Below are 13072 nucleotides of genomic sequence, written 5' to 3' on the forward strand. Positions count from 1 at the left end.
GGCCTCGGTAGTCGAGTAATGTAAGAAGTTCAACTACTATTTCTATATAGCCTGCCAACACCGAGGTTGTGATCCATCAATCTTTAAAAGTTAAACAGTTAATTTACTATGCTTTCAGTTTTCCCACACCGACGGACGGTGTACAGTTCTCCGTGCAGTCCGGCAGAAAATGATATTGGAACACATGGTTTATTAATAGAAATCGAAATTTTAATTTTAACCAGTTTTCAGTAACCTTTTACTACCAGAGACATATAATATGTATTATATGTCTCTGTTACTACTAACTATATAGATCACTCTAATGTTTATGTATATGTTTCGTATCTTTTGTTATGGCCCTTTTCTCCTCCTGTTAGCCGGTGTATTTTGTGTGCTTAGTTTCGATCTGGTGAATTAAGTCTTTCCTAACTGGTGTTTATGTTGTGCTGTTACACTACTGTCCCATGATTTGTGAGGTTTTAGCTCGTATTCTTATGGTGCTTCTCCCAAACCAAGAGCATGCTACACGGTGTATGATTGTCATTAATTGCTGTAAGGCACATTGCATGATTTTTGTTTCTTGAATTAAGCCGGGAATTAAGCATAAATTCAGGATCATTCAGGCAGTCATTGTTTTTCTCTTTTGAAATGCTCATTTTGTCATGCCTGCTTGTGTCGTTAACATTTGAATCAATACCACATCTCCTGGTATACATAGTTTATCATTAAGCTATTCGTATATGTTTGCATGGTTATTTTTATTTTCTGTACGTAGTTCAGCCTTAGTAGCTATGATACTGCCATTGCTTTCTTGAACATTGTAAACCAAGGAGTGAACCGTGGCGATCGTCATAGCCAATAACTTTTCCACCAGACTCCTTCTTTTTTACTTAAGGGTTTAGGGAATCAATTCAGTGGCGGATCCAGGGGTCCAGGGGTTGTAACCCCAAATTTGTTTTTGGAAGATCAATGCATTTGAATGGGGACATGTAGTTGAAACCCCACCCACACCCTTTTAAAACGGCTGGATCCGCCCCTGCAGTTTACATAACAGACTGCTGATAAAGTGTTGTTTCATGCTCGGCCTATCTTTTTAAATTAAAGGAAAAAGGACATTCAATGGAACAGTTTAACAATTTGTTAGATTAGTGCAGAACAAACTAGGTAATTGAAAGTGTCTAGAACTAAATTAATAGACACATGTATAATTCCCAGAAAGTATGTACAAGAGGTTTCATTTTCTTTAAATAAAAATACACAGAATTGAGAAGTCGATCGAGGGGGTAATGAGGAGGGTGGATAAAATAACTTTAAGAGAGTTTGTATGATCCATTATAAGGTGAGTCATTCTAATCAACTTTTGTTTTATTGGATTGTATTTGAATTATAATGTGATTCCATTTTATTTTGAATGAGTGACAGTGCATAAAAGATCATAAATAAATGGGGAATGTGTCCATAGGGACACAGATGATGCCCCCGATAGCATATAACGTTGTAAATTAACATAACTCAGAACTGTAAAGGTGAAGCTGCCAAAGTTATACTTAAATTGAGTTTGGTGGTAATAAGCATTATAGAAAAATTTCATTAAATTCAGTTGAGACCAACTTAAGTTAAGAGAACAGAAACGAAAAAATTCAGCAATTTTTCCTTTTGTAAAAGGATGAGACTGTCATTAAAGTGAGAGGGTTAGCGCTATAGAACCAGGTTTAATCCACCATTTTCTACATTTGAAACTGCCTGTACCAAGTCAGGAATATGACAGTTCTTGTCCATTTGTTTTTGATACTTTTTGTTATTTGACTTTGCCATGTGATTATGGACTTCCGAATTGATTTTCCTCTGAGTTCAGTATTTTTGTGAATTTACTTTTTAAAGTTCATCAAGATAATGTTTATCTCTAGGTATTGAATCACAAATCCATAATGACAGTAGTGCTGATTATCATTTATAAGAATTTAAATCGACAAATGATTTGTGCAATATAGCACCATATTTTTTCTACCACTCCCTCAACATGTTGAGAGTGAGGGTGCCTCTTCACACACAAATGATGTTCACTTAAACCAAAATTTTAACAGATATGCAACAAACTTGAAAGTGGTCTATTTATGACAAATCAATTACCTGCAGCAGATATGTCAAACAGTTTATTATTAAAAATAATATATATATATACAAACAATTAAAACATCTTAACAATAAAAAACATTGTGCTAAGAAACTAACAAAAAATCACAACAATTTTAAACATTATTGCACAGCCTAGAAATGTTACTAAACAAACCATAGTAATTTACTTTCCTTTATTAACGTACATGAAACACTATATGTACAAATATATTTCAGGCAAACAGAACATGTGTTCAAATGACACCCTGCTCATCTTGCACTATCAATTTTTCAGTGATCAATGAAATCTTGGTCAAAACCTCATATGACTTTTAATAGTAAGTGAACAAGTATACTTTACAGTTTCAAGTAGATGTGACCTCAAAACTTTCATAAATTATGCAGAATGGACAGACGAACTGACAGACACACAACAAAAACAAAATGCCCCTGAGAGGCTTCCAAAAAATAATTGAGCCAGCCGGACATTTTTGTCTTCTCCCTATTTTAATCCCACTATTATTGAATGCTGGCCTTGAAAATATATGAACATCTTAAAATGATTCAAGATATCATCTGTTTAGTCTACATTCTAAATATAGATTGTATAACTCTTTTAGGTTTTATCAATTATCATGTATCTTTAATGTTGAAAATGAAAGTCTCACTTTTTTATGAAAAAATTAATTGAATGTCCAAAAGTATAATGTTATATCAAAAAGATAATAGAGGTTCTAATAGGCTGATGTCGCTCACCTTGGTCTATGTGTATATTAAACAAAGGATTCATGACAAAATTGTGTTTTGGTGATGGTGATGTGTTTGCAGTTTTACTATACTGAACACTCTTGCTGTTAACAATACATCTATCTAAAATGCACTTTGCCCAGTAGTTAGAGAGAAAAAATAATTGTTAAAAGTAACCAAAATTTACTAAATTTAGGAAAATTCTTAAAATTGACTATAAAGGGCAATAACTCCTTAAGGGGTCAACTGACCATTTTGGTTAATAATATATATTATTATATTCATTAGTATTAAAGCATAACTTATGTTGACTTATTTTTAGATCTTACTTTGCTAGACATTATTGCTATTTTGAGTTTATCTCTATCTATAATAATATTCAAGATAATAACCAAAAACGGCCAAATTTCCTTAAAATTACCAGTTCAGGGGCAGCAACCTAACAACTGGTTGTCCTATTCATCTGAAAATTGCAGGGCAGATAGATCTTGACTTTATGAACAATTTAACCATTTGTCAGATTGGCTCTAAATGCTTTGGTTTCAGAGTTATAAGCCAAAATCTACATTTTACCCCTATGTTCTATTTTAGCCATGGCCGCCATCTTGGTTGGCTGGCCAGGTTATAGGACACATTTTTTTAACTAGATACCCCAATGATGATTATGGCCAAGTTTGGTTAAATTTGGTCCAGTAGTATTACAGGAGAAGATTTTTGTAAAAGCTAACAGACAACGACGGGAGACGGACGCCATGTGATGAGAAGAGCTCACTTGGCCCTTCGGGCCAGGTGAGCTAAAAAAAAAGAATTTCTCATTTTTGTTTGGAATTAACAATCTTTAAAGACATTATTATAAAAAAATAAATACAAGAAAGATAATCTTCAATGCCTTAAAAAGGGACTTTTTTTAAAAGTATAATACAACCAGATGCTCCGCAGGACGCAGCTTTATAGGACCGCAGAGGTCGAACCCTGAACGGTTAGGGCTAGTATGGACACACCATTCTGATTCAAGTTGGATACAGCTCTGAATTTGGATTGTGATTAAATAGTTGACACAGCATAGGTTTCTGATACAGAATGATTGTGGTCTAATGAACTTTAAAAAAAATATTTGCTTTTGAGCAATTCACTATGCTGTTGAAAATTAATCCTCTAAGAAAAAAAAAAATTAAAGAAATTTTCTTTTTAATTTCTGAAATCTGAAATGAGAAAAATTGACCTCAATTTTTGTTTGTATAAAAATAGTTGCATGAATTTCTTAATTTAATTTAATTTAATTTAAACATATTTATTTATAGTGGATTGGGAAACAAGTTTTGCAACTTATATTAATCCCTTTCCACTTTGCGGGTGCGAGTGCTGCCTTGTAGCGGCTTTAGCCTACTCTTTTTCGAAATCTACAAGGGTGTCTTTAACGTGCAAGAGATGTGGTTCTCTCTTAACACGGGCCAGCCATTTATCGTCCCCGTCCGACGGACTATCATCGTTTCCTCAAGACCATACTTGCAAATGGTGTCAAGGGAGAGCCGAAAATTGGGTTCCTGAAATTTTCATCCCAAACGGGAATTTCTTAGTACATGTACTACCAATTTTAAATCTAAACTGCTTAAGTTATTGTCAATTTGAGAAATAATACTGGTGTAAAATGTACTGTCAAAATATGCGTATATACTAATGAATATAATAATATAAATGACTTTATTTAAAGAGGGTGTCTAAATTAGCATTCACTTAGCTACCTTGAGGTTCTCACAAAAAAAATGCAGGACAAGTATTACAAATACAACAATTTTTTTAACATATACTTTTAAAAACTTTCATGCTATAAATGATTGTCTATATCTAAAACAAGAAGAACAAAATTAAACATCATACACATACATTCAAAAAGACATGATAGAGTTACAAAGCTTATTCAGTTGCTGAGAGAATCATCAGTCAAGGCTTACAAAATAAACACGAAAAAAAATTCATGTTAAAATTGCTCAAAACTGGTGGTGAATTACATTTGATGTACAGATAATAGAAAACAAACTCAATATCAAAGAAATTATTCAAATAGTCAGATTAACACTTTATAAATTGAGCTAAAGATGGATTTTGATTTAGATTTTTTGTGTTTTTAAAAGCCCTTTTAAGCACTGCTTTTGGGCTATTTTTTATTGGTGGAGGAGGCTGGAGTTTGATGAAAACCACTGACCTTTGATAGGAAAATTAACAGTCCTAGTCAATTAAGTGCCTGCAGAAGGGGTCCGAGCTTAAACAAGGAAGCATTATTTTATAATATTAAATACAACAAGTAGACAAATTTAGTAGTATGTAGTGAAAGCAAAAGTAGTCAATTATTAAATCATGATACTGGCAAACAATTGCTTATAAAACTAAATACCAAGTAAAAAGGTAATCTTTATAACAACTAATTTTGTTTGGCAAGATTCTGACTAAAAAAATTAATTGCTCACACAATAATCATACAGTGTGAGAGAAAATACCCAGTAATGTATATGGATTTAGAAATCAACAGCTACCTACATGTACAGTAAAGTTCTTTTTATTTTGTTTATTATGATTATCAAAATTTTGTTCAGAAATTTTCATAAGTGGGCACCCACTTATGAAAATAAGAGGGGGCCAGCTCCAGTCACACTTCAGTGATTCCCTATATAAGCAACCATTTTTTTTTCCCAAAAAGGGGGGGGGGGCAGGCCCCTCCCCCCTAAATCCGTCTTTGTAAAGGCTGCATTTAAATGGATTATTTTGCATTCTAATATGACATCCTTTTTTAGCTTTGGAAACAAAGCCATGTTCATATTCCAATAATGGATTATTTTGCATCAAGTGATATGACATTTAAAAAAAAACCATGAATTTAAGAATCCATTAATACACTCTTTTGCTTGAATCCACAAAATTTGATACCTTTGAAAATATCTGCCGTAAGTAACAATCTCATAAACTTACTATACAACACTAAAATTTCTTTACCTACTTGAAATTTCGTTTTATACATTACAAAGTTTTCAATTCTGAATTAGGTAAAGTACACAAATTCTGAATAAGGTAAAGTTCACAAATTCTGAATAAGGTAAAGTACAATGATTCTGAATAAGATAAAGAACACTGATTCTGAATAAGGTAAAGTACACATATTTTTAAATAAGGTAAAGTACGCATATTCTGAATGAGGTAAAGTACACAAATTCTGAATAAGGTGAAGTACACAAATTTTGAATAAGGTTAAGTACACTAATTCTGAAAAGGGTAAAGTACACTAATTCTGAATAGGGTAAAGTACACTAATTCTGAATAGGATAAAAAACATCATTTCCTAACTTTTACATATAAGAAGTTGACACTTTTTTGACACATTTAGGATAATCTTGATAGCACCTGTCATACCATGGCGACATTGAAGCCTGCATCTATACTTGAATGAAGTGATACATTACAACACAGATGACATGTCTCTCTTCATCTCATTGTGTAACTCACAGGTCCAAACAATGACTTGAATACTTTTACCATTCCTTGGAACAGTATACCAACTTTGCTGAAATTGCTAGTCAGAAATCCTACAAAGAAATTAAAATACATGTGCTTATAGGCTTTGATAGTAGATATAGGAAGATGTGGTGTGAGTGCCAATGAGACAACTCTCCATCCAAATAACAATTTAAAAAGTAAACCATTATAGGTTAAAGTACGGCCTTCAAGCCTTTGAGCATATAAATCAACCACTTGCAAATAATGAACAAGAATATAGTTAGTTTAAATTTATTATGTTAATATAGTGTAAGCGAAGGACTTCAAGCATTACTATGCTCTGTATTGAAGAGGTACCGTAAACTTCAACAAAAAACTTGTTTTATTTTCTTTTCAAGAAAACATTCCTGGATTCACTTCTGTAAAATATCAGTCAAAATTCATAATCATAATCTATGTTAAAGTTTTGTTTGGAATCCCATTGTCCCATGTTTAATCCAGTTCCATTCTGTATGTAAATAAGATCCCGTACTTCAGTGGGTGTCATTTGATCTTGTGTTACATATTTATTTTCTTCATTCATTTTTTTGTACATTAATTATGTCGTCAGTTTTCCCATTTGATTTATTTTACATTTATCATTTCAGGGTCTGTTATAGCTGACTAGGCTTTTCTTATTGTTGAAGGCTATATGGTGGCAAAAATTTATGTGTCATTTGATTTTTTTTTAGGAGTTGTCTCATTGGCAATCACACCACATCTTCCTTTTAAAATTGTCCTTGTAACATTTGTGTAAAACATATCAATTGTACCTACCTCTCTGATGACCTATTGTTACTAAATATAGACACACAGCAATGATGGTCATCTTGATTAGTTTAAAGCTGTACAATGGTGCACTACCAAAGATGGCAAACTTTATATTCTTTATAACATCAATCAGCCAAGTATCTGCAAATAACGAATTTATGAATTATGAAATTTATAACAATAAAAGAAATCAGAAATCATAAGTAATCTTTTTTTATATCTGAAATAAGATTTGTTAACTTACATTTGTTCCAGCAAAGAAGGACAATTTTGATAATATTGTCAGCTTGCTATCTGACATCTTCAATTCATATAATGACTTGGAATATTATGAAGTCTTTTAGATAGACACTATATCAAGAATTAATTGTAATTAAAATGCATATACATGTAACTAATATATTACAAAATAATTAAAGAGTATTAGGTTTCCAAATTCAAAACACTTTTACTATCATACAACATAAACTGAATCTAGTGTCAAAGAAGCATTACAGTTTTCAAATAAAATCAAAAGATTAAGAAACTGCATATGTTATTACCTTTCACAATATTTGGAGATTGTTCCTTGATTATCTCCCCTTTTGTATTATATTCATGTTCAGGATTCTCCTGTTTTGAAGAGAATTTAAATTCGAAATTTTTATAATTATTGCACAGCATTTTCCTCTGTTCATAATTCAGCCCTGGACAAGCTTCCACAAAAGACTCAATGAGATTGTTTTGTTGTCTTGGAACCAAAACATTCAATATATATAATTCAACTAATGTCAAGTAATCAGGATTGTTCTGGTTTTTGACATCTTTCAGCCAAATGCTAGCAATTGCATAACACTGTGAATACTCTTCTACTTTGGCATGAAGTAAAACACTGGAAAAAAAAGATGTCTATAAAATAATTACCTTCAAACTGAATCTATCATGGTTAACCTGAGGCAATTTTGTGTTGTTTTTTATGCCGTTTCCCTTCCTATTAGGTAATGCATATATACTTTCAAATGAAGTGTACAGGTAATTTACAAACAATGGTACAAATACTATTTTGAGGTTGTAGTTGCATATTCTAACCTGAAAATTATGTTTTTTGTCACACAAGTTCAAGCACGTTCAGTGTTGGTTTTTTTTCATTAGTACAATATCCTTTTTATGAAGTAAAAAAAGCAATGAAATGGTTTCTTTCTATATTTTGTACCCAAATATTAAACTTCATGGTTTATCTATTAAAGTCCTTACAGGTATAGAATTGTCCCATTATGAATGCTAACCTATTGTTGAACACTGTATGATGACCAGCAGATCCTTACCTTTTGTTGACTTGTGTTTAATAGTTGGCACATTACTCTCAGTGTCTTACAATAGTGTGTCCTTTTGTATACTTATTTTGAAATGACTGATGTGGAATGTTGCGTCTTCAAACCACTTGACATTTTGTTCATAAAAGATACAAACTTTAACCATAGTGCGATTTTATATCATGTTTAAACTGTTTATTATACCTACCATAGCTGAACTACTCTAAATGGACATTCTTCAATACTTGTATACACATTCTGTACATAAGGAAGGACCTGTTGCCAATGATTTAGCTCTGCATATGCCTGTATGCCAACAATACATAGTGCTTCTACAATATCTGGACTTCTGAAAAGATAAAAGTATTGCAATCAGATAATTAATATATCATGCTAGACACAGTTCCTATGATATTTGCTCACCTCTCTTTATTAATATCCTGAAGGAATTTCAAATTTTTTATAACCCCTAAAAGAATGTCATGAACATTTTTTTATAACATTGGACATTTCCCTAGAACCTTATGAAATTATCTGAATCAATATATATGTACTTTTTAACCATATGTAATGGTTTACTTTTATAAATTGTTGTTTGGATGGAGAGTTGTGTCATTGGAACTCACATCAAATCTTCCTATATCTATATCTACAACAATACAATATTAAAATAAATATTTTAAAAACTAGTATTTTTTGTTTTTGCAGTACTGTTTTTCCACCAACAATGTACGTAAATGTAAGTAATAGTTATCCCATGAGGATGCATCACCTTGGTGGTAAAAAGCCTTATCTGAGTGGGATAACTATTTTAAATGCCAGGCTCCCAGCTCCTCTAGAAAATATGGAAAACAAAACACATTTCACATAATAACATCTAGTTCAAAAGTCATAAATAATTATTCTATACAATGTTCTTTATACATGTTATATATTACTAAATAGTATATTATACCCTTCATAAACCCTTGATACAATGTTTAATAAACATGTTAAATTAACATAGAGTTTGTATCCAATAGTCCTGATGAAGGGGTATATATGAATCTTGGCTTCATATTGCTGAAGGTCTTGAGTTTGATTCCCTGCATAAACATTGGTGTTAGACATTCCCAATAAAATGTTATTAAACAAAAGAAATCAAGCAGAACAAAGAAACTAAAGGTAGGGTGCTCAGATCACCACTGTTATAAAAGCAAAGTAGTTGGGATGTAATGAACCTAAATGTACATGTATGGCCATGTACATGTATCTAGACACATAAAACCTATCCATCGAGGCTGATCCATCAGCTTCATTTGAACCTTGCTGAAAGACATTCAAAGTTTTCGGTAGGGATATAAGAATGTGTTTTGGGAGCAAACAGACCCCTGATGATACCAACAATATATAACTATAGAGGGATAATCAGATAATATTCTATGTATCTTTTGAGATTAAGGGTTCTGACAAGAACTTATTTTAGTGTTTGTTATTATATATAATGCATCATTTGTTCGGAGCAATTACCTGATTAGAAAATTGCCCTGACACAGAATATTGATTGGATTATATGGAGGAACAGTGTAAACTGTTTAAATGGTAAATACATTTACAAAATATAAGTTAATAAACATATCAATACCCATTATATTCTAATTTAGCTTTAACTATTCCTTTTTCGCATGTTTTGATGCAATCATCAAAGTGTTTGAAAAGCAGCTGTTCTCTAGCAAGATCCAAACAGTGTTTTGCTGATTCAATATTTGTATGAATCGTTGAATGATCAGTTTTTCTAGGACCAATTTCTTTGGAAGCCATTTTACAGTCATGTGACCTGCATAGGCAAACTTGATATAAAGTGTTGATTCTTATGTTTCAAAGCAACACCAACAGTAAACGATTTTTTGTCATTTTAATTTTTTTTATACAACTTAGATCTCTACTGAAATATTAAATAAGTCTGTTGTACTTAAACATAAGTGAATTATTGAAATTCTGTGAAAACTATCAATAAAGTATAAAGGAGTCATAAAGGCTTTTTTTAAGGTAGATCATAGGTATCATTTTCCCGAGATAGAATTTTCTTATACTTTCCCAAAATGATGACACCATTATGCTCTTTTCAAAACTATAATAAAAAGAATGGGTCACCATGATATTTTTCAAACCATGAGTCGTTGAAAATTGCCTAACTTTGCATAGAATGATCATGAAAAAACACATTTGTGTGCATAAAAAGAAATCTATAACATAGAATTTTGAAATAAATTGTAAACAGATAGGCTTTCTGTTTTAGAGAAATAAAAAGAAAAAATGGTGTCCCCGAACTTGTTTCCTTGCTACAAATAAAACTTTAATATTCCCTATCTTTCTAGAATATTTTTTTTAAAGAGTTATCTCCCCTTAAATGGCTAAGTTGATTTTTTTAATTCTAAAACACAATTGTATGATATTAGTTTAATTATTTTTATAACTGCAATTAATCAGCAAGTTTTCTTCATATAAATAAACAGTCAAACCAATAAAATTGCACATCTGTCAACAAATTTGCAGATTTGGGCAAATAACTAGACTGATTGTGTACTGCGATAGTACAATCCAGGATGGCAGTATACCATGAATGTACCTTAAAGATATTACCGACCGTGCAAGGGCTGTATAGCCAGTCAAGGTCGTTAAAAACTTTCATTTGTACCTTAAAGCAAAACATATCTTATTTTAAACACAGTATAACTATGTAAGATAAGCTCTGTAGAGCTTTAATAGACATTCATATATTATGACAAACACAGGACATGAAATACAGAAAACAGAAAGCATTTCATGCAAAGCATAAACACTACTGATATCAAGCAAGCACGTGTAGACGACAGCAAACAATATGAGATGCCGCTATCAAAGCATATAAGATCATATAAAGTCAAAACTTAAAAGATCACAAAAACCAGTCAAACTAACATTCATGCAGTAGCTATTTTAAAAGCACTATAAGAATTTCAAGCGTTTTGAGCAAAATTACAAAAGTTTTCTACAAATATAAAAGCCAGATTATAAATAAATGTGAAAGCCTACTGACTGATCTGCGGTGAGAATGGAATATTGACACGAACTGCCCTTCCAATTACCAGTCAAACTTTTGAACGTACCCAACGGCATGTCTTTCCTCATCTTATTCGACTGTTCGTTTTGAGTTAGGCATCTGCATATCCGAATGAGTCATGGCAGCCCATGTGTAGTTTTCCAGTAATCATTTCTGAAAGATGCTTACCACGGCTTTTGATTCAATAGGATCATGTAAATACAATGAAGCCAATTCATACTGCAGTGTAATCATCTGTTAGATCCCCTGTATTTACATGATCTTCCTGAAATTAAAAGCTATGGTTACTCTATTGAAATATATTTATACCTCGTGTATTAATATGAGAATTTCAGAATAGTATTTACAACATAATTTTTCCTGATTATTTGTATATATTAAAATTTTCAATTTGTTAAATTGGTGCCACAGTGCTTACCCTTCTGGAGCACCTGAGATCAACCCCAGTTTTTGTTAGGGTTCGTGTTGCTAGTCTTTAGTTTTCTATGTTGTGTCATGTGTACTATTTTTTGTCTGTTTGTCTTTTTCATTTTCAGCCATATGGCGTTGTCAGTTTATTGTCGATCTATGCATTTGACTGTCCCTCTGGTATTTTTCGCCCATCTTTTATAGCTCATATTGACATAACACAGATGTTGTATAATTGCAAGTGAGACAACTTCAAGTACTTCGAAGCAGAATAAAATGTTAATGATTGTATGGTCTGTATGGGATATATTTCGAAGAACGTGAGTCTATGAACATCTATTGGACTTAAATTTGGTAAATATGGTTTAAATTATGGTTTATTTTCAAAAGTAAAAAGCATATATGTCCTCGTACTGCCCTTGTAACACGACGGATGCCACATGTGGAGCAGGATCTGCTTACCCATCTGGAGCACCTGAGATCACCCTAATTTTTTGGTGGGGTTCATGTTGCTTAGTCTTTAGTTTTCTATGTCGTGTTTTCCGTACTATCATTTGTCTGTTCGTCTTTTTAATTTTAGCCATGGCGTTGTCAGTTTATTTTTCAATCAATATGAGTTTGATTGTCCCTCGTGTATCTTTCGTCCCTCATCTATTGCATGTAAGAACTTAATAGACAAGAAGAGGAGCCCAGTTGTTTTCCATTCTTTGTTAATAAACACGTCCTCAAAACGAAACAGATATTTTGCCAATCAAGACATCGCGCATCTTTAGCTTGATAATGTCAATTTCACAGAAATCGCACCAAAAATGAATATAAAAATATTTGAATATTCCGATGAATAATCAACCCAGGACTTGCTTTATTATTGAACTTTGATGTCACGTAAATATACCCGTAATTTCAGTTTTGCATCACGTATACAACAAGCATTTTAATACATAAGGCGTGATATCGTACCAATTATCGCGTATCAAGTTGAATACACGTAAGACAACAAAGGCAACAAATATGTCAAATAAACTGCTACATGTATTACTATTCATATACACTTCCGTTCTTTAATGAACTGTTACACAATTACGTATACATTAAGGTGTTTGCAAATTGATGTCCTTGTACAGATTTTGTTAGAAATACTGTACGTTGA

At 32.1% G+C, this 13072-nt stretch overlaps 1 protein-coding gene across 1 annotated transcript; it reads right to left on the reverse strand.

The window, feature by feature from the left end:
• Positions 1–5535: 5535 nt before the first annotated feature.
• LOC134723891 (peroxisome assembly protein 26-like) lies at positions 5536–10267 on the reverse strand. Its single transcript, XM_063587418.1, has 5 exons — positions 10057–10267; positions 8641–8781; positions 7683–8011; positions 7147–7281; positions 5536–6419 (listed from the first exon to the last, which is right to left on the reverse strand). Exons 1-5 carry the CDS (start codon positions 10230–10232, stop codon positions 6319–6321), a joined length of 882 nt encoding a protein of 293 aa, XP_063443488.1. The 5' UTR covers positions 10233–10267; the 3' UTR covers positions 5536–6318.
• Between the last annotated feature and the right edge of the window lie 2805 nt (positions 10268–13072).

The sequence above is a fragment of the Mytilus trossulus genome, chromosome 1 (genome assembly GCF_036588685.1).
Source record: "Mytilus trossulus isolate FHL-02 chromosome 1, PNRI_Mtr1.1.1.hap1, whole genome shotgun sequence".
In the NCBI taxonomy this organism is placed as follows: domain Eukaryota; kingdom Metazoa; phylum Mollusca; class Bivalvia; order Mytilida; family Mytilidae; genus Mytilus; species Mytilus trossulus.

Bases quoted from the DNA above. Each gene is read 5' to 3' on its own strand.
- LOC134723891 (XM_063587418.1), bottom strand. From the start codon at position 10,232: ATGGCTTCCAAAGAAATTGGTCCTAGAAAAACTGATCATTCAACGATT. The intron at 8,782-10,056 runs GTATTGATATGT...TTATCTTTTCAG, and splicing joins GCTAAATTAGAATATAATGG to AAGTCCAGATATTGTAGAAG. The intron at 6,420-7,146 runs GTAGGTACAATT...ATTTCTTTGTAG, and splicing joins AACAATAGGTCATCAGAGAG to GATTTCTGACTAGCAATTTC.